The sequence below is a fragment of the Periophthalmus magnuspinnatus genome, chromosome 5, assembly GCF_009829125.3.
Source record: "Periophthalmus magnuspinnatus isolate fPerMag1 chromosome 5, fPerMag1.2.pri, whole genome shotgun sequence".
Taxonomy (NCBI): domain Eukaryota; kingdom Metazoa; phylum Chordata; class Actinopteri; order Gobiiformes; family Gobiidae; genus Periophthalmus; species Periophthalmus magnuspinnatus.
In genome coordinates, this window is record NC_047130.1 from 29,231,201 (window position 1) to 29,251,047 (window position 19,847).

Sequence of the window (19,847 nt, forward strand, 5' to 3'; positions counted from 1 at the left end):
GGATTAGGCTTTAATGCAATATTTGGTGGGATATAACGTTACACCTTCTGTCAGACATGCTGACATCCACAAGGATTTTTTTACCCAGCATGCAGCAGTACAAGTTCTGCCACGACAATTCTCTTTTGAATACTAAGTGACCTAAAGCGGATGCAGAGACATTTTTAAAAGTTATTTTGTTATTAGATTTATAGGTGTTAACATCATTCATTATTCATTGTGTCATAGACTGTTTGTTTATGTGTGCAGGTATAATCTATAATCAAAATAGAACAATTACAACTTAATTTGAAGTAAAAAAAAACTGTTTCTGTAATGACTTTTTGATTGTTACTTGACCTAAAACAGATAATCTTTTAAGTACATATTATTTTTTCACTGTGAATAGCTCTGAATGATGGTGCACACTACCATCTTGTGGAAGCATATTTTTTATCAGATTAAAGTAAAGCAAATTATTACTGCTGCAATAGGAAAAAGTGTTTTCTCCTAAAGCTACCCATTTTTACCCAGTCAGATTTTATGTAGTAAGTAGAATTAGTGTACAATTCGCATAACAAGCCTGTGTACGTGAGATTTTTTACTATAATGTGGCATGAATTTGTGTGGTTTCAATTCTGAGTAGGCTAAATATTATTCTTATCCCAATAGAATGTTTTTAGAGACGTCATATATTCAAGTTTGTCTAGGCTCTACATAATTATCTTAAATTTTGCTTTTGAAATTGTGTTATTTATCACAAATGTTGTACGATAGCATTGCATTTTATAGTTTGAAATTCTGTCTTGGTGTTGGTATCACTGTCTGACTGTATATAAGAGGATAGTGAGTATAAAGTCTATTGTTAGTATTTCCTTTTATCCCATTGACTACAGGCACTTGGTTACACCTTATGTTAGAGCTCCCTCTTGTGGCTTAAATCTGCTACTTAACACACCCCCAATCAGCATATCTGTACATTTCAGTCAACTGTGTCAGGTTAATTTACACTTTGGCAGTGATTATGTTTACTGTCTCATTTGCCATATGAAGTGGAATTAGGCACAATGTGTTTAGCAGACGAGGCAGTTAAATAGCTGCTCACTGTTGTGTTGTGGATCCCCCGCCGCTCCCCTGATTACAGCCAGTGGTTGCTTCACGGCAGCCAATTAAAATCAAATACTATTCTCTTCCATATTACCACCACTGTATTTACTGTGATCACATCCCTTCAGCTGCATCATTTTACATAATCAATGCACAAGCTTTTCATCTGTCTGCCTGGTTGGAAATGCAGCCTCTAAAAAGCCTGCTGTTCTTACCTTTCTGCCTGGTAACAGTCTGGGGTGCATGATAATAATGTGCCACTGTCAGAGGATTTTTTATTTTTTTTTACACCTCTCATTGTTAATTACCACTTAAGTTTCCGTTCCTCTCAGTTGTGTCTCGCCAGAGCTACTGATGCTATTCATGATTAATGGTTTACTTTCTTTCATAAGTACGACCAAATTATTAACCATGCACTTGTATAATTAAAATACAAAACAATTATTAATCAGAATAGGAATTGTTCATGTTTCTGACCCTCGATACAAAGAGCTCACAATTGATTGGACTGAGTAAATTGATATTAAAACAATATAATTACAGCCTCAGCTAGAACCCAGGAGTATTAAAAAAAAATCTGCTTCCCTTATACTTGTTTGTCATTTAGTTTTGCATCGTACAAAATATATTTTTTAAAATCCCTATTCCTGAGGAGCTATGCCATCAATATTTTACTTGAGTTGAGTTTAAAAATAATAGATAATCTTTATTATTTTATTATTTTATTATATTGATAAATGGACTCTGTGAGACAACTATTCACTGTCTTGTTCTCCTGTTGTTAGTCACTGCTTTTCGTGAACTGGAGATACAAATCTAATGCATGAATTCTGATCTAGAATACTAAATCTGTGCAACTGTCTTGGTGAGACAATTTAAGATTGTCCCACCCAGACTTCATTTACTCTGGAACATATATTTACACAGCAAAGCAATAATTCACCCTCTAACCAGAGTCGGTTCAAATCATACCCAAAGCACATGGTGTTAATATGGTAATGTCAAGTTACCATTCACCTGGTTTAGTGCAGCGACTTCTGACCTCAAGTCTATCAATAATTGTAAATGAGCAAACAACTGTCTCAGGTGCTGCATTCTGCCCCTTTTATTTGACATTGGCCTAATATTTACATTTTAACATCCTTATATTACAGCACAGCATTTAATGGCTCACTTCAGCTCCATAGTAACATGTATTTTTCATTGTTTTGCATTACAGTTTAACACTGCAGGAAAAGTAAAGCACTCTGGCTTTTTTCACACATATTCTAGCAGGTTTTGGTGATTTAAAACTAAATTAGAATACCTAAAATAACTACACAGCCCATTACAAACTGGATTGCAGTGATTCACATGCAGCTTGTAAAAATTGATATTTATTCAAATATTAGGTGTAATGAGGGAAAATGTATTCTGCCCCACTCTGTGTTTTTCGATCGTAGCTGCATACTTATTTGAGATTTCTAGACACATGTTATGTTGTCTGTTACGGTTGTGTACATCATGAGAAGTTACACGCCGCTTTGGTAAAGTTAAACATTAATCCTGTAAGAGTCAGAGGTGTAAGTTATAACACGTCACCTGCTGTATTGAAGCAGACGCCTGAAGTGTTGTGATCGCTCTCAGCAGGACCTTTGTGCCTAAGTGCAAGACACGAGTGCCAGACGTACAGCCCGATGTGGAGAGGTGTAAATTCATTCTCATTAGTGTCACAAGAGGGAGGCTGCTGTTGAACTGCCTGTATGCTGACCTGACAACTTTACTTTGAATCAAATGCATTTCTAAGTAGACCAAACCAGATTGCCTCAAAGTAAATCCTTAGTGATAAACTCCACTGTGCAATTGTAATATGAGGCAAACAAAATAAGTGCTTCTTAAGAATTGTTTGTTGGCCATCTGGAAATATTTTTAAAGGAATTATGTTGACAAGACCTGATGTGTTAAATATAATTTTAAAAAGGCACAGTTGTAAAAGCCCATCTGTCTGTGTAAATAGGCATTTCATTTAGCATTCACACTAATCTTTGCTTGTGATATAGAACAGCACTCCTTTTCCAAATTCACCCTGGACAGCCACTGTGATTGGCCGCCCAATCAGCCGAGGAGCCAGTATCACAGATGCTGTCTCTCTAACTAATTGCATGAAGGCAGCGCGGTGAGGAAGGCGCAGGTGCTCATTCTTGTTGTGAAGTGACTTTGGCGCGTTTTGCCTCCTTGTGTTTTGCGGAAGTTCTGACCAAATATTTTCAGAGGCATTCTTAGCTGGAATTTGATTGCATGTTAAAGTACAATTGTGTTGCAGGAGAACACAAAGGGTGTGTTAACAGTGGCATTGAAAAGAAAAATCACACTCATCAAAAGGAAACACTACTTTTATTAGCAAGGCACAGTGAGAGCCAGCTGCTCTTTGGAAGGATGCTCAGAGGCAGTTACAGCAGAAAATGAGGTTTAAATGAAAACCTGCTATTTTATTAACAGTTCTTCAATTTATACAGTAGTACAATGTATAATCCCCAAAATACATTCAAAATCATTTGCATAAAAATGTGCACAATGTTAGTGTTAATTACAATTTTGTTACCCCAAAAATCAGTTCTTACATACACACACAACAAAATATAAAAGGCACCGTTGAAAATCAAGACCTAAACGAAATGTGCTTTAGTGTTGCAAACCTTTTACAGTATATTTAACAGCACATGTGGACGTTTCTAAGGACACCAATATCGATTTGTCAAAATATTAGGCAGCTATGGACCCTTAAAAGCATATTTTGTAATCACATTTAATAATTCTTCTAAAGCAGCCCCTTCTACCGCTACATAAATGTACAAACACTGCCTGGCCAATAAAAAAGTCACCACCAAAAAGAAAAAAAAAAAAAAGATTGCACTCTAATATTTATTTTCGTATTCCCTGTGGCATTGTTTTGATTTCGCTTCTGCAATGTCACAATTTTTCACCAAGATGTTGCATTGATGATGGTAAAGTCTGACCGCTGCACAAAGCTTCTCCAGCACATCCCAAAGATTCTCAATGGGGTTAAGGTCTGGACTCTGTGGTGGACAATCCATGTGTGAAAATGAAGTCTCATGCTCCTGAACCACTCTGTCACAATTTGAGCCCGATGAATCCTGGCATTGTCATCTTGGAATATGCCCGTGTCATCAGGGGAAGAAAAAAATTAATTGATGGAATAAACCTGGTCATTCAGTATATTCAGGTGTCAGCTGACCTCATTCTTTAAGCACAGACTGTTGCTGAACCTAGACCTGACCAACTGCAGGAGGCTCGTACCTATTTGCTTAGTTAAATCCAGGTGGCGACTTTTTTTTTGGCCAGGCAGTGTTTTTCTTACAATAAACAGAGATGAGATGATTGCAGGTAAATGCATCACTCTTGCTTTCTTTTGCCCAGCATTTTGCATAGTTATTTCTAGCCTTTATTTAGGCACTCGCTGTGAGTAGTGCATAGTAGATTTTACTGTGTCATTTACATTTAACAGTGTTGCTACTACTTTCCCTTTCAACATGGGGGACTGTCTAGTGAACACATTCTCGCTCTAGGCCATGTCCCCATACATGCATTCTCTGTAAGTATTCTCATGTCGGGCCCCATCCTTTGCTCACAGTGAGCATCTGGATCTCGAGTCAGGTTGGAGATGTCGATGAGCTCTCGCCTCTGGGACATTGCCTCCACTATATGCTCCAGCTTGTTGCGGATGGCTGTGTAGTGACACTGGCGCTCCTTGGCCAATTTATAGAAGCATTCTTTTAACTCTTTGTCTTTGGCTTCATGGTTGAGGAGTTCCTTGGTTGGAGTTTTGCTCTGGATTTGGTTACTTGTGTGAACATCTTTGTCTTTGTACAAGAAGCTGGTCTGGGTAGTAGCGTGGCAGGGCTCAGTGTCATGACTCACTATTTTGGTGCAACCAGCCAGGATCTCTTCATTCTCCACGTTCTCAATTAAAGTAGATGCGTTTGAGTCCAGGCTTGCCTTTCGACTCACCTCGGCAATTGGCTGAGCTGTAGACTGGACCAGAGGCTTGTGCGGTGTGCGTGTTGGAGTGCTCGTAACGCACAAATGCTCTGCAAGTCTCTCCTTTGGCGTAAAAGGTGATGACGGCACAACTGGTTTTAAGAAGTTATGATCAAAGATGCCACTGTTTCGAACACTTGGGGGTCTGTGGGCATTCAGTGGTGAGGACTGGGCATAGAGGATTCGAAACTCTTCATCGAATTTCTCAGATATCTGACCAGAAAGCTCTACCAGGTTGCTGCTGTTAAGTTTGCCATCAGTCCAGTTGAATCTGAACAAAATAACAAAGGGTAGTAGTTGTTAAAGGCAGTAGTGTGTGGATGTGAGTTTGATATAAAACAGAAATACTGCAAAAACAATGGTGAGAGACATATGACCTGTAAGATTTAGTGTTACTTCTGATTGTTCTTTTTGAGGAGAAAAAGTGCAGTTACTATATACAAAATGTAAGGTGGAATCTAAACTTTGAGCTGATTTAGAATGAAAAGTATTTGTGCTAATGCTTTGGTAACAACTGGAGTTGGAAACTTGGAAAATTAAAAATAAAAAACAGGTATGTTGTTTTGAATTTGATGTTCATGCTCGGTTTCTCGGTGGAATTATAAATTAGAATTGTGTGCTTTAGAAAAACAGGGAGCTGTCCAGACAGTGGCCGGGCACAGCCATTATACCAAACACATTATTTTTCCATGCCATATTTTCAGTGGGTTATTAAAAATAGAAGGTACTGTCTGCTTTGTTTAAACCAGATTTTCTGTGGTCTGTGTGCATCTATGGTACAAAAATCTGATTTTTACCTACTCCATAATTATAATTATATTTGGAGCAATGTATTACAATAAAATGCTGTCAAATTGTAAAAGTTTTCCCCTGCTTGTAAAGAAAGGGTGCACACTAGATTGCTAAAAAAAAAACTAAAAAAAAACTGGATGTCAAACTCTGTGTAACACGTTTGAATGAAACAGGTTAGAGGTGAGAGTGAGATCTACTCTGTGACAGAGAGAAATACACTTTGAGCTGTTAATGGAACTAGAACAATTGTTCTGACAAAATTTAGGATATAATGTTAATCAAGAAAAATAAAGAAGAACAATATTTGTTGACACATTTATGGTTAACATATACTTTAGGAAATCAAAGCAATTCTATTTCAATATTCTTCCGGGCTTTTGAAGACAAAAATAGGACACGGACAACAAATGTGAACAAGAAAGTAAGAAAATAGCTTGAAAAACTATATAAAGCATACCTCATATTGCCATAACTATGTGCATTTTATTATTTTTTGCACAGTCTATTATAAGTGCAAGACAAGTAAAATCAAATCACAGATCAACCTACTGTTGCACTTGGGTAGTATTGAAATCAAACTGACATTTGAGTTTAGTGATGCGTGTAAATGTCAGACATTCCTAGTATAGATTATGTAAAAGGGCGTTATACCTGTATGAACCTGTAGCCACTCTGTTTCCATCAATCAGCATAAATCTCTCATGAACCTGGCCTGTAATCCGCGCTCCTGATCTCGTGTAATAAGTGGTGCCAGTGATGGTTCTCACTCTCATTTGCTGGAGGGATTAAAAATGCACAGCGAGAAATAACAGTGAGTAACAGCAAACAGCCCCACCCCGATATATTCCCCATCGTAAAGGACACATTTGAATTTGATGCCATTTGAATGTTGGTGCACACTGAGCCACACCCTGCATTAATGAAAACATACCCGAAGATTCTCCAAGTTAACGCCCAAATTTCGGCACATCTTCAAAAAGGCAGAGGCACTGGGTTGGTCAAGGAGGAGGTACACCGGGACTTTACGGTTACAGCAGGCTTCCTTGAGATCCTTAAAGATGTCCAGGTCCGTAAGAGAGTCTGTAACTATTGCGATCACCTGCAGTGGAAAATTACAGAGACAATACAATAGAATTCCAGTCATGGTAGCTGCAGCACACTCCCAGATGTGGCACCTGAATGTGTTTTTATTACTATCAAATGCAGGGCCCAATTCAAACAGACGTGCTGTCAGACACACTCTCCGTAATGTGTGTGCTGATGAGCTTTCGATTGACTGCGGTCTGTTACCATAGCAATAGGCAGTGACGCTTGGTCAGCAAACAAACGACTCTTATACAGAAGACAAGTAGGTGCAGAGAAGGGTTAAAATCCCCGTTTTAATTTATTGCACGAAATAGTTTTTTTTTTGTAGGGAGTAAAGTAGCAGTGTTTGAGAATAATTTTAACTATGTGGGTTTGACAAAGGTAGTGTGTAGTCTCTTGACAGTGGCCAACCAAAAATGGTGATGTTTTGTTACAATGTACAATGAAAGCTATGTGCTCAGGTCAGTCAAGAGAACAGAACTGTTACCTGGGTGGAAATGGTATTGTAAAGAACTCAAACTGGTTTCCAAGTATCTAATGTCTTATAATAAAATAGTCTTAAGAAAAGAACAGCATTTGTGGAAAATAGTAAAGCAAGTCAGAGCACATCTGGTACGCAGGCCCTCTGCAGGCCTGAGGTGCTGCTCCTGCTGCACACTCAGCTCAATACTGGAATGTTCAAGTACAAAAGAAAAAGCTCAACTGACAGCTCCACATCAAATACAACTCATGAATATTCATGCCTTTTCTTCCAATCCTTTTAACCAATGATTTCTTTAAATCAAGATTTCCAAAAATATGAACTTCTAAAAATGGCAGTGATCAAACATATTCCATGGAGACGTGCCATGTATTTTTGTTTTTTTTTTTTTTTTTTTTTTTTTTTTTTGGAAGGTGCATGGGAGACTGAGATTTTAATTTTCCCTCTGGTGAACACATACACACTTAAATGATGGCATGGCAGCAGTTTATTAGAGGAAATATTTCACTGCTTTTTATGTTTTAATAACACTACATTTTATCCTTTTGGTTGTGTTGTTAACATAAAGTATAACCTCATTCATTTTCAATGTATATGTATCTTATTTGACTTTGTTAAATACATGACCATAAAATCTTAAAAAGGAATGCATTTGAATTATCTACTTGTCCAATGTGAGTACTTGTAATAATGTTATCAAAAAGAATCTAAATCGTATGTTTTTGTTTAGGGATATAAGTAGGCCTCCCCTATGTCCAATCTTCATTATTCAACACAACAATGGCAGGGTCCTGAGGTGTATTAGTTGTATTATAATAGTCTCATAATGACAAGTGTTTTGTTCTGAAATTTTGAACAGTTTAATGTTTGAGAATAGGCCTCATGTTTAAATCTTAGATCTTAATATTTAGGCTTCATAAACGGTCACATGACTCACATGAACGTGTTTTTCTAAAGGGACTCATTTCTAGGCCATATTACAGCCCATGTGTGGCCTAATGGTGTTACCCCTTTACCTCTCTGGCACTGCGGATCATGCGTCGGGCCGCTTCTTTGCAGCTGTAAATGGACTGTCCATAACTGGGCTGGAAATGCGCCACGGCCCTCGTCACCCCGCGGTATGATCCCGCGGTGAAGGCTGGCCATCCGAGCTCCAGCACCGGCGGCTCTACGTCAGACACTTCGGGGAAATACGTGACCGAGGAGCAGTCCACAGAGCTGTTCACGGTCGTCTCTAGGTGTAGGTCGTCGCCGTTCACCGATGCGCACCGAGGGGCCACACACGCGCGCCTCACGCGCTCGATTTCTTCGTCTGAAAGGAAGTTTGGGATTCTCTCCTTTCTGAGAAAATCCAAGAAGCGATCCAGCCCCCCGGACAGCAGTTCTTCTAGTGCGAGCCTGTGTCTCTCATTGTACACGTCCTGTAAGTCTTCAGCATCAGCTTTGGACGCTGTAAACACAAGAGGAGAGTCGTCCAGACACTGAGACGAGGCCATGATGCAGAACTCCTGTTCCACGCAGGTAACGTTTGACCTCCACGCAGATGATTTGTATTTGGCCCCGTCCCTCTGTGTCTCTTGTCCTCAATGGGTATTGGCTGTAGTAGTTTTCCAAACGTGTATGGCGTCCTATGGCTCGACGAGTGGCTGTGTCAGTCTAATGTAAAGGCGGTCTCATTGGCTCATTCGGAAGCAAACAAGTCTCATGTACGTCCCACCGCTCTGCCCTGATCCGGTTACAGCGCACAGAGCAGACAGAGACACAGAGGGCTCACTCCGCTGCGCGCTCACTCCACGTCTCTGCGTTACTCAACATGTGGCCCTAACCTGGTCTGTACCGTCCAACTGTAAGTCTGCTCCAATGCACACCCAACATGTCAGACCAGAAACAGTGTTAGAAGTGAGTTAATGCATGCACGTGCATGTGATCCAGAATCCAAATGCAAACAATGGAAACTTTAACACTGCACATAAGCAGAAACCCTGCACTGACAGGCACATGCTCTGTGTAGGCTACATTAATCTTACACTGCGTCAACTCTGCGCACAGATACTGTCATATAGGGAGGTTTTCCTTCTTTATAATCAGATTAACTCAGATCACATAGCATAAAGCCTATTAGCTATTGATTATGTTATTCTAAAGGCCACTTGCATTACTTGTACCTTTCCTGTTATAAAATATCTATTATCATGCCCCTCTTTGTTCCACTGTTACTAATGTCTTAACAGTAGTAGAATATATTAATGTCTCTGCTTAACAGTCAAACCCACAATATTTTAATTTTTTCATCTTTTCAAATACACATCATTGAATTATTCAGTACAGGCCTATCATTAAATGATAGATCAGTTGTAAGGACAATCTAGGGCTTTATTTAGAACCAAAGAGCATTTTTTCAATCTCAAATCTGTAGGTTTAGATCAGTTTCTCCAGCCTCTGCTGTAATCATTTTAGAGTTGTTACTATTCACTCGTCATATTTAAAGACGATGTAACACAATTAACTTTAATATGTTATTGCTGAACAATGTGATGACAGATACATTGTCTTTATTGTTAAAACACATTTATATAAATATTTAAGGTTATTAAAATAGATGAAGGTGCACATATCAAGACTCATTAGTCACAATGAGAAATGAAACGTTGCATGATAAGTGATCAAATCAGGTACATCCTGTAACACAGGTGCATAAGTGCCAACACTGACTGGTAACAAGGAAGCCAAGCCAGCGGCATAATGAAAGAATGTAGCAGAGAACCTTTATACACAATTAATTATGGATAGACAGGGTTCTGTATATCTGGTGTGCATTAAACATTTACTCTTATATGGATACAGTTACAGAAATAGATCCATCTTAATGAGACTGATAGTTACACACATGCACCTCTAACCAGAAACCAATATTTTAGCCACTCAGTACCATTTTTAATTGTATAGTGCTTTTGCCACCTAATGTTTCAATTTCCCATAAAATTTAATGAACAGGTAGGGACTGTACCAAGGACAAATGCATCCCAGTGTGTCCCTGGATGGTTTGTTTAATAGGATTACAAGGCTTTAATTCTGTCGCTTTGTTCAAACTATGTGTCCTTCTGGTTTTGAAGTGTATTGACTGTTTTGGCACAGAACACTACCAGATAAAAAGAAAATAACATGTGCCCAAACCACTTTGCAACATAGCAAACCAGCAGCATGAAAGCACTTTATTTTTCTCTTTTTTTTATTTTTCATTTTCATTCCATTATTTCAGTGTCCTGCTCCAGAGGCTAAAGGTCACCACTACTGACCCAAGTGCAGAAGTACAAAAACCTCAAATTTGAGTTTTCCAGTGATTGCTTTGTTTAATTCCTTTAATAAAACAATATCTACTTTGTTTCAACTCAAAAGTTTCACTGAGCAATGGACACAATCACACAGATAAATCCACGCAGGACACACTGGCTTCTGGGGAAATATAAACAGCCATAATCACTGTTTCAAAAAAGCAGAGTGGAGTGAAAATACAAGTTTGCAATGACAATATCTGTTCAGAACGTTGAGGCGTGCGCGCTATAGTTTAGGCTCCACTTGGCGTTCCGCTCAGCGCAGACCGGAACAGAATCGGTTCCTCGGTGTCGCTTGTGAGTGACTCCTCTTCCTGATAGACGCTCTTTGTTTGTCTTGACCCTACACAGCAACAGATAAAGGCGACGTCTGAACTCCGGGAGGACAAAGTGGGAGGGTACAGTCGATGCACGTCTCCCCAACGCACAACATATTTATTAGACATGTAATGAGCTGCTGAACATGAACAATGGGGTCTGTGCTGCGCATAATGTACGCATCTGGAATAACCAAAACATAGTGTAGCCAACCTGTTACCACTAAACACAAAATGCACGTGGGACTAAGTATTACCAGAAAAAGCAGTAAGCAGTAAGCCTTTATATTCATTTTCACCTCTGGGTAGCTTATATGTCATGCGTCACATAATGTCAGCTTTTCTGTTCTCACATTTCTAATTTCTTTGCTTCAGTGTGATTGTAGTGTGTGCTAATTGAACAATGCCCTAATAACTACAACGACATATTTTGTGTTAGATTACAGCCGTTTGGTTTTGGCTGTTTGGCCTGTGCTGCTTATGGCTATTGCGCCTTTTACGCACGGGGTCAAACCAACATAGTCCACCAGGAATAACTTTTGCCATAGCATGCACTGATTATGTAGGCCTATTTGTTCCCAATTCACATTTAGCCTAAGCCTATTTGAGTTTTCTGAATGTGTGTGACTGTGTGCGTTTGTTGAATGTGTGTGTTTGTGCGTAAAAGTTATGGTTTTGGAAAAAGGGCCGCGTCAAAAGAAATCTATTAAAAATCATTGGGCTAATAGGATTGACTATTCCCACAACAATTAATATTCATCGAAATCTACTAGGACTTGTTTCTCTGACGAGTGCAACTTTCTTTTAAAACACACACTCATGACCTAATTAAAACCATTTTGGGCACTAAAACGAGCTGAAAAGAAAGCTCACTAAACTATTCCCAACTCCCAAATGTACACAATGCACTCACAATCCATGTGTTTGAGCTGCTCTACGGCGCCATTGTAGCTATGTATAACCCAATCTGTTCTAGTTCTATAACGACATACCCAAATGCGCACTGGGCTCCATATACGTACCCCCTCCTCCTGCTCTCCACTTCCACACATCTCATCCCCGCCCTTCTCCAAATTTTAGATGAAAGGGCTTTTGGATTTTGGATGACGCTCCGAATCACGTGTTCAGAGGAAATACACTCGCTATAATTTTTGGGAGCTGCCTCGTCCTGCACCGCGGAGTGTTTAGGTGTCTGCATACAGTGTGCGCGCCACAGGCTGGACGGCTAATGTAATGTAATGTACCTTACCGTGGTCACTGACGGGTTCACGCCAGTTCACCAGGTTCACTTGAGGAGAGCTCCCACCCCCTGCTCGCCTCCTCTTCTCCTCAAAGCGCTGCGATCGGACCTAATCCAATATTATTCATTTATAATTTAATGCCGGATCGCATTTTTGCCTGACGACGGTTGAGGTAAGGACACTTCTGCTCTTGGGGATTTGCGAGAGAGCTTCAAACTTATCCACTGAAACCATGTCTCGCTGTTGAATATTGAATTTTCATATGGAAGCTGTAGTCTAGGCAGTTTATATGAAGTCACCAATGTATAAAATGGCGACAGTAGGTAGAGGAGGGGGTGGAGGGCTTTTGGGGGCGATATTCATAAGGTTATACGGAGTGCCACATTGTATTTGGGCAAGTGGGCTCCGTGGCGAAGTGTTGGTACCCTCCTCAGCCTTCTGAATGGAGTCAAACGGGTTAACTCAGTCAGTTTGTTACACTTCCAACAGCGTCTGCTCCAATTCACGCTCTTGCTCGCTCTATACAATGTGGCGTATCTGCTTATTTTATTGCACAACGCGCCGTATTTCTCCCGCTGTGTGCTGCTGGAGAGAGTTGTGAAAGACTCATAACACTCCTACAATATCTTATCTTCGATGCGTGTAGTGAGTCGAGTATAGACATTCAAACTGCACTCCGACGGTCTGCTTTTACCCATTGCTTGTTTGACTAATTCCCCCAACAGAATGATAGGCCTGTATCTCTCCATGCCATAGGAGTCCTTTTTCTTTCATTTCCTCATGTTCCTCCTGCCAACATGTGCTGCTGCACACTAACACGCGCATACTGTACAGTCTCGTACCTACGTTTAGCAACATGCACACAAAGACTGTATTAAAATGTGAATACAAAGTTACAGTGCCTTTCTGTTCCCAAATATTATGGCCCGGATCTGAAAGCCATGTGTCCTCCCGTGCCCTGGGGAGGGACCTCTTCTGACTACTGTGTGTGTGTATGTGTATGTGTGTGTATGTGTGTGTGTGGATCATGTGTGCATAGCTGCAGGTCTGTAGCATAAAAGCCCTGTCAAACAGTGCAGTGCATTTGGCGCATGTATATTTTTGGGGAAATGGACTGTGTAGGGCATGTTACATATAATCTAGGTCACGAGACTTAGTGCAGAGATCTAGGTATATTCTTCTATGAATAGATGTTTGAATTACAGATTGTCTCCAGTGTAAAGTCCAGAACAGTGGTAGTCGTGCTCTCTAATAGTTAATTTGCAGGCGTGTGTGATGAACACAAACAAAGGTAAATGAGCTCTGGCCAGGGCAGCCTGGCTCTGCTCCGGCTTGGCCCGGTGAGAGCAGAGTGTGTTCAGGCTTTTAGTCCAGCAGGGCGCTTCCACTGGGGGAATGTCAATTCCCTTTGTGGAGCCCTGGGAACGTTCCTCCATTGCCCTTCTCGGAACTGCTCTAATGAGGCCAAGCATATTGCCTTTCATCCCTCACGGCTGCACTGAGCTCAGTTCCTTCCAGAGTTTTGGTTATGGACACAGCGGGCTGTTTGTATACACAGACAGTGTAGTGGGCCGAGGCTGCCCACTGTCCTGTGCATGGCTGTGTCCAGGTGGCACCCTCCTCCCTGAAACGCCTCTCCACATACAGTACTGTATACTACAGCACTACAGTATACAGTTAGCTTGATGCAGCGTCTCTACCGGGGCATATCATGGCAGGTCATATGGTCATGATTTACATGATATGCAGATTCAGCCAACATGGACTGTGCAACATTCCTTAACTTCAGCAAATAAAACCAACTATGAAATGTCTTGCACATCTATCCACCAGTCTTTTCAAAATAAACAGACATTCGCAACTGCACATACCTCATGATCCCCATAAAATATTGTGCCGACCGCTATTTATCTTTGCTGAAACCCGGCCCTATACAGGGTTTACTTCTATTTGGGTCTTTCAGCCTGGTGCTATTGCTTTTGTCACCAGACCAATGCCGTATCGAAGCTCAGGGCGCTCAAAAGCCTCCCCACAACAGCATGTTTGCTCAGTTCCAACCAAAAGAAATGCCTTGGGGTAAAGAACCTTGGGGCTAGTGTGGAGAGCCCCTGCTACTTTCACGGTCTCATGTAAGAAAGATTTGGTCAGCAGGGGCTGGCATTTGCCAGACTTTGGCAGTTCGAGGAGTGTGTGATGTCAGCCATTTTAGGATGGTCACTACAATGTGCACTACGCCGCCATCTTTCTTCCTTTTCTTCTTAAGTTGCCAAACGAATGCCTGGAGTCTTGGGTACAGAACTGAAGAAGTTATTCATCCAAAGTTATGTAAAATGATGCGTGACTCAGATTTCTCAGTGCTCTATGGTTTATTTGTCTGTTAGTTACTAGGCCACACATGCTGAACTTTGGACAATGTCATTTTTTAACAGTACAAGCTAACAGATCACGAAACAGACATTTAACACCATTGCGGCAGATAAAGAAGGCGGTACAAACTTTGGCCAAGAAAAGTGTCACCACGCAATGATATTAAGTCATGTAATTTAAGAAAAATGTGCATTTATCGTACGCCATTTGTGACGTACCTGGTGTTTCATTTAGCTTTTCAGATGGCACACATCGAATGGATATAAAATGAGCAATAATCCACATTGAAGATGTTTTGTCCCATTTAGCAGGGGCTCTGGTCAAGTATTTATTCGCTGTGTATTCGCTTACGTCCCTGACCCTTGTGCAAACTGTTTTCAAGCCCTCACTCTGTGTATGACTGGTGTTTTTTTCACCAGTCGTGATGCAGGAATGTCTCTGTTGCTATGCAATTAAGAAAGCGAAGTAGTGGTTACGGACCTCACCCAAAGTTACTGTAAAGAGACTTGAACCATGACTAGACTTTTTAAAGATGGCTGTCAGGGATTAAGTTTGCACCGGATGCAGTGCGAGGAATTCACTTTGTTTGTGTCTTGAGGTCGGTGGGTGTGGGCAGGGGACTCTGCTGTGTGGCGTGGTGGGCAAGGGGAAGAGAGGGGTTGCCATGGTGATGTTAACACATGAGTGGCACCAGCGACCGGTCTCCCAGTGGACGCGGCTGCAGTGGTGGAGGTAAGGGTGTGTGTGGAGATTAGGGAGAGGAGGAGGACGAGAGCGATGGCTGACAGCACCTGCGTCTCCGACATTAAGACATGAATATGCACACAGCACTCTGCTGTTACAATGGGGAGAGAACAGAGCAGCCATGTCTTGAACACAAAACTGGCCACGCTCAATGATTCTTCGCTAAACCAGCCTTGAGCTCATGACCCTGATGAATCTTGAATGTTTTCTGCCCATCACACTTATGCATACTGTTTAGCGGAGAAATATATACACATTTTCAACACGTTTCTCTCATTTTTATTGCATGTATTATCATTATTGTTGTAGGTTAAGATCGTGTTTAGGCATTTCTAATTTGTTTTTAATAATCTTTTAATGTGCGATGGTAGTGTCAGATTTTGTTTATTGTTCATTTCATTTTCCCCTGTTAATGCTGTAATTTTAAAAAGTGCGTGATATTGTAAATTGCTTAAGTAAATCCAACATACACTAAAGCTTGAATTAATTAAAAACGGTAATATTTTTAGTTTTATTGTGATTTTAACTTATGTAAAATATATAGCTGGTTAGAATAGAATTGGCGTATAAATTCACATCATTTATTGTGCTTTGTATAGTGCAATGACAACACATTTAGTTAATTTTAGTAAAATATTACATTCCGTTTCATTATTATTCAGTTCATTGTGCACCTGCTGTTGCTTTCTTTACACCCTAAAGATTGGCCACTTATTTATTGACGCACCATAGTTCACTATCTCTGCTGGCAGCCTGATGGACAACCCTGGACACACATACAAACAAAAACAAATTGCAAATTCGACCAGTTCTGCTTAGAGACTACCCAGCGCCACACATCGTTGCCCTTCTAAGTGAGACGGCATTGTTCCCCATTCCCCATCCCTTCCACAATGCGTTAATTGCTGTCCGTGCCTGGCTTATATTTGGGTGTCCAGCTGATCCACTCACATGACGGTAATCTATTTAATGGATATTTGGTGCAAAAATGTAGCTGCTAAACAGATTTTTTTTTTTTTTAATATATGAAGAGTTCCCTTTTCCTTCCAGCCCAGACTGCAGGTCATTTTGTGGGTTTTGAAGTATAGACTCCCCAGACAGATGCGGATCACTGTCAAGAATAATTAGACACAAAGCAAATGTTGACAAAATTCTTCCTTTTAATTTTTTTTTTTTTTTTTTTTTACATTTTTGGCTCATCAGAGAGTCTTTGCCAGTGATGGGGTTCAAAGAGAAGGTGCTAACTGTTGTGGAGGTGCGATGGGAGTGTGCGTGCCTGTGTGTGACTATGTGTGTGTGTGTCTACGAGGTGTCAGCGGGGAGGAATATTGAAACAGCACACAGAGCCTGTCATCATCATCAGTCACTTCTCTCCCAAATGTCGGAGTTTGTCTTCCTTTGTCCTTGTTCCTCCAGTCTGCCTTACACACCCGCATTCAAGTGACACCACAAAACGCCAATCTCTGTCTGCTATAATGTCAACTGTAGGTGACCCGACCAATGGGAGTGGCTCAATCAGCGGACTGTTTTGAATTAAATTTTAATGTCTTCTTGCAGCCTGCCTTTCCCCCTGGTAGCGGGATGGTAGTAGACTGGGCCATGTTTTTGTGTTGTAATATTGTAATTACTGCAGCAGTTTATGAGCTGTTGAAAGAAATACATGCTGCTTCCTTCCAATGGGTTTGAAAATGGAGCGGAACCCTCAGCTTTTTTGCCATTTAAGTACAAAGGGATATAATTAAATATTAATGAGATGTAAATATTATATTGTCATGGAAATGACAGTGTAAGAGCACATAAGGGAGGCCTCCTGCAAATCTTAAAGCTGCTATTAAATCATGCGGAACGTATAAAGCCCATCAGAATTTAAACCTGCCATAATCCCATTTGTTTTGAAAAGCTTGTTTTTGTGAAGCTCAATGGTTCACTTGTGGTTTCAGTCCAGTGAACAGGACCCACCGCTGAACAAGAAATATATTCACCTGTTATAGACCAGAATATTGACATACTTATTCAGAAAAAGAAACATGTAGTGCAAATTGAATTCATTGTTTGCAGCTTTAAAGACTGTATTTGTCTTTAGTTGCGATTGAAAAAATAAGATACATAATATAATTTTGAAGTAATTAATGTAAAATTCATTTTAGCATAGAATAAATGCTAAAGTAATCTATTCTGGGAACTCTAAATGACGTGATATGCCCCAGTCAAGCCCATATTTAATTTTATTTTTGTAACTGCATTGATTACTGTAATACTGTAATTACTAATTATATTACTGTCCTCAGGAGCTTTACTTATCTTACTCCTCTTCACGTGTAGCGCTTGTACAGATGCCATCTCTAGTCCTGACTCACTGAGTGTGGGTGTTCTCTGGCTTCTCTTCTCCACACACCGGACTGTCTCTGTCTGCCCTGATCAAAAGGGTTTCCTCCCCCTGTGCCAGGGGCCAGTGCCAGCACGGGACATGCGGCACAGTTGGGACAGTGATCGTCTGAACCGTGTCTACCTCTCTGCTGTAACACAAGGCTCTGGCTTTTCACTGCAAGTCCATTCAGTGGCTCTGAGTCTGGGAAGCCTCAGTGTCTGGTTTATGGGCTAGATAAAGCAGTCCTTTCTTTTGATAGATGACCTGATTTTTTACGTAACCTGCCTCAACTTTTGGCTCATCTTTGGCTTTCTCATGAAGGAAGTGGAGAGCGGTGTCCCCTCTGGGAAGCGCACCAGTCACAGCCCACCACCGTGGCCAAATTACCTTGGGCATGACATTATTGTCTATCTGATGCTGTGTGAAGCGCCTGGCTGGCATACAGTACACAGCTCTGCTTGTTGGACAAATTCAATCGCTTCACATAGCTACAGGGAGCCACCATTGATTCAGCTGGTTCTACAGCAAAGCCAACCATGGGCAGCCAAATGTGTACTCAAACTCTACTGTTACTTTAAAATAAAACAATACTAGAATGTTTTTCAATGTTACTGTAAAGAGACTATATTTATGTGAAGCGCTTATGCAGTGAAACAAAAAATATATATAAAAACAGGCTATACTGAGGATTGCAATCAAGAATATAATCAACTTAATATTTATTTTATTAATTTATATTTTAAAATGCATTTTGTGGCCTGAGTAAGTATTTGAACCAAAATATATTAAAAGTTAAATCTCCTATTATAGCAGCCTCTCTCTCTCCCAGCTGTTTCCGAAGTACATGCCGGCGTTGCGTGAAAGCACACTCCTAAATCCCTCATTCAGTGGAAGGCAGTTTTGAATGAGTGCCGTGTCCTCAGCAGGGGTTAATCGACTGTGCCGTCAGAGGATATCATGACCTCTCGGGGGGACAAACATACAGCACATGCCTGCGTCTGGATGCTCTGGACAAGGATTACTGCATAAGATGCTAGTGACCTAGTTTTTATCTTTTTGTTTTATGCCCTTTTCTGTAGATCCGTCCATAGAAGCAGGAATAAAAGCAGGTTAGTTACATAGAGTGTTGTTACAGCCTGTCTGGGATTGCAGTGTGCTGTTGGGGCAGTCATTTGAGGGCTTTAATTCTGGAGCACATTCATTTTTTATTTACCATCCAGTCAGCCTCAGTGAACATGCACGTGGACACAGTCAAAGAGGAAGGCTGTGAAAGTGCTTTACGAACGCTGTGTGACTGGAACTGGGGAAAGTATGTCTGATTGTTTTTGTTGTAGCAAACCAGAAACAGGGCAAATTGTTGATGGGATTTGCTCTGATGTACTGGCTGAGGAGCGCAGTATACAATCCCTGGATCTGATCATAAAGCCAGTCTGTATATGAATAGATGGTCTTAGATGGAGACTCATTTTGGCAGTATGTCACACGTCAGTGCTTTTTTAGAACTGGCTTCTGCTGTGCTTTCACTGAAGTGTGTGTATTACACAGTTCACACAGAGGGCACAGGCTTCACTTTGATGTCTTACTTTTCCCTCAATGCTTCAGATGTACTCAGCAAAAATAGAAATACACTTTTGCCCCCATTTCTCACTTACTGAAGTAAAATATGTTCTATATGGTTTGAATGCAGTGTGTGAGTAGATGTTTGTGGTGGCCAGAGGGGCCAATGGCGCATATGGGCAGCCTCGTTTCCATTTCTCTACCCCAGGGCAGCTGTGGCTACAAGAGCAGGGCACCACCATCAAAGGATGATGAATAAATAATTCCATATAAAGCACTTGTCTCAAAAGGCACATTATCAATTTTTAAAGTACAAAATGTTTATTTACCTACATTCTTGCAAATAAATATTAGGATTGTAAATGTGCAGGATATTTATTAAATTGCCCTTGTGACAGAATGTGGGTGAATTTTGGCTGTGCTACCAGCAGGTACTCT

At 40.7% G+C, this 19,847-nt stretch overlaps 2 protein-coding genes across 4 annotated transcripts in view; one reads left to right on the forward strand and one right to left on the reverse strand.

The window, feature by feature from the left end:
* The window catches only part of zhx3a (zinc fingers and homeoboxes 3a), a 52,861-nt gene that overhangs the window by 25,828 nt on the left and 7,186 nt on the right, over positions 1-19,847 (forward strand). The window contains exon 1 of one of the 3 annotated variants that reach the window (XM_055222124.1): positions 8,921-9,004. The exons of 1 other annotated variant lie outside the window; for it this stretch is intronic. The gene's annotated coding sequence lies outside the window, so the exon portion shown is untranslated. Of the gene's footprint in view, positions 1-8,920; positions 9,005-12,176; positions 12,546-19,847 lie in introns of those variants that run through there. One more of the 3 variants, XM_033967013.2, reaches the window with a different exon arrangement.
* On the reverse strand, positions 3,441-8,979 carry fam83d (family with sequence similarity 83 member D). The gene is made up of 4 exons (XM_033967014.2): positions 8,500-8,979; positions 6,848-7,015; positions 6,568-6,692; positions 3,441-5,395 (listed from the first exon to the last, which is right to left on the reverse strand). The coding sequence occupies exons 1-4, from the start codon at positions 8,977-8,979 to the stop codon at positions 4,612-4,614; spliced, it is 1,557 nt and encodes a 518-aa protein (XP_033822905.1). The 3' UTR covers positions 3,441-4,611.

What these genes read in the sequence shown, in the direction of transcription:
- fam83d (XM_033967014.2), bottom strand. Translation starts at nt 8,979, where the DNA reads ATGGCCTCGTCTCAGTGTCTGGACGACTCTCCTCTTGTGTTTACAGCG. An exon ending in TGATCCGCAGTGCCAGAGAG is followed by an intron (nt 7,016 to 8,499) that starts GTAAAGGGGTAA and finishes TTTCCACTGCAG; the next exon opens with GTGATCGCAATAGTTACAGA. An exon ending in TTAACTTGGAGAATCTTCGG is followed by an intron (nt 6,693 to 6,847) that starts GTATGTTTTCAT and finishes TAATCCCTCCAG; the next exon opens with CAAATGAGAGTGAGAACCAT.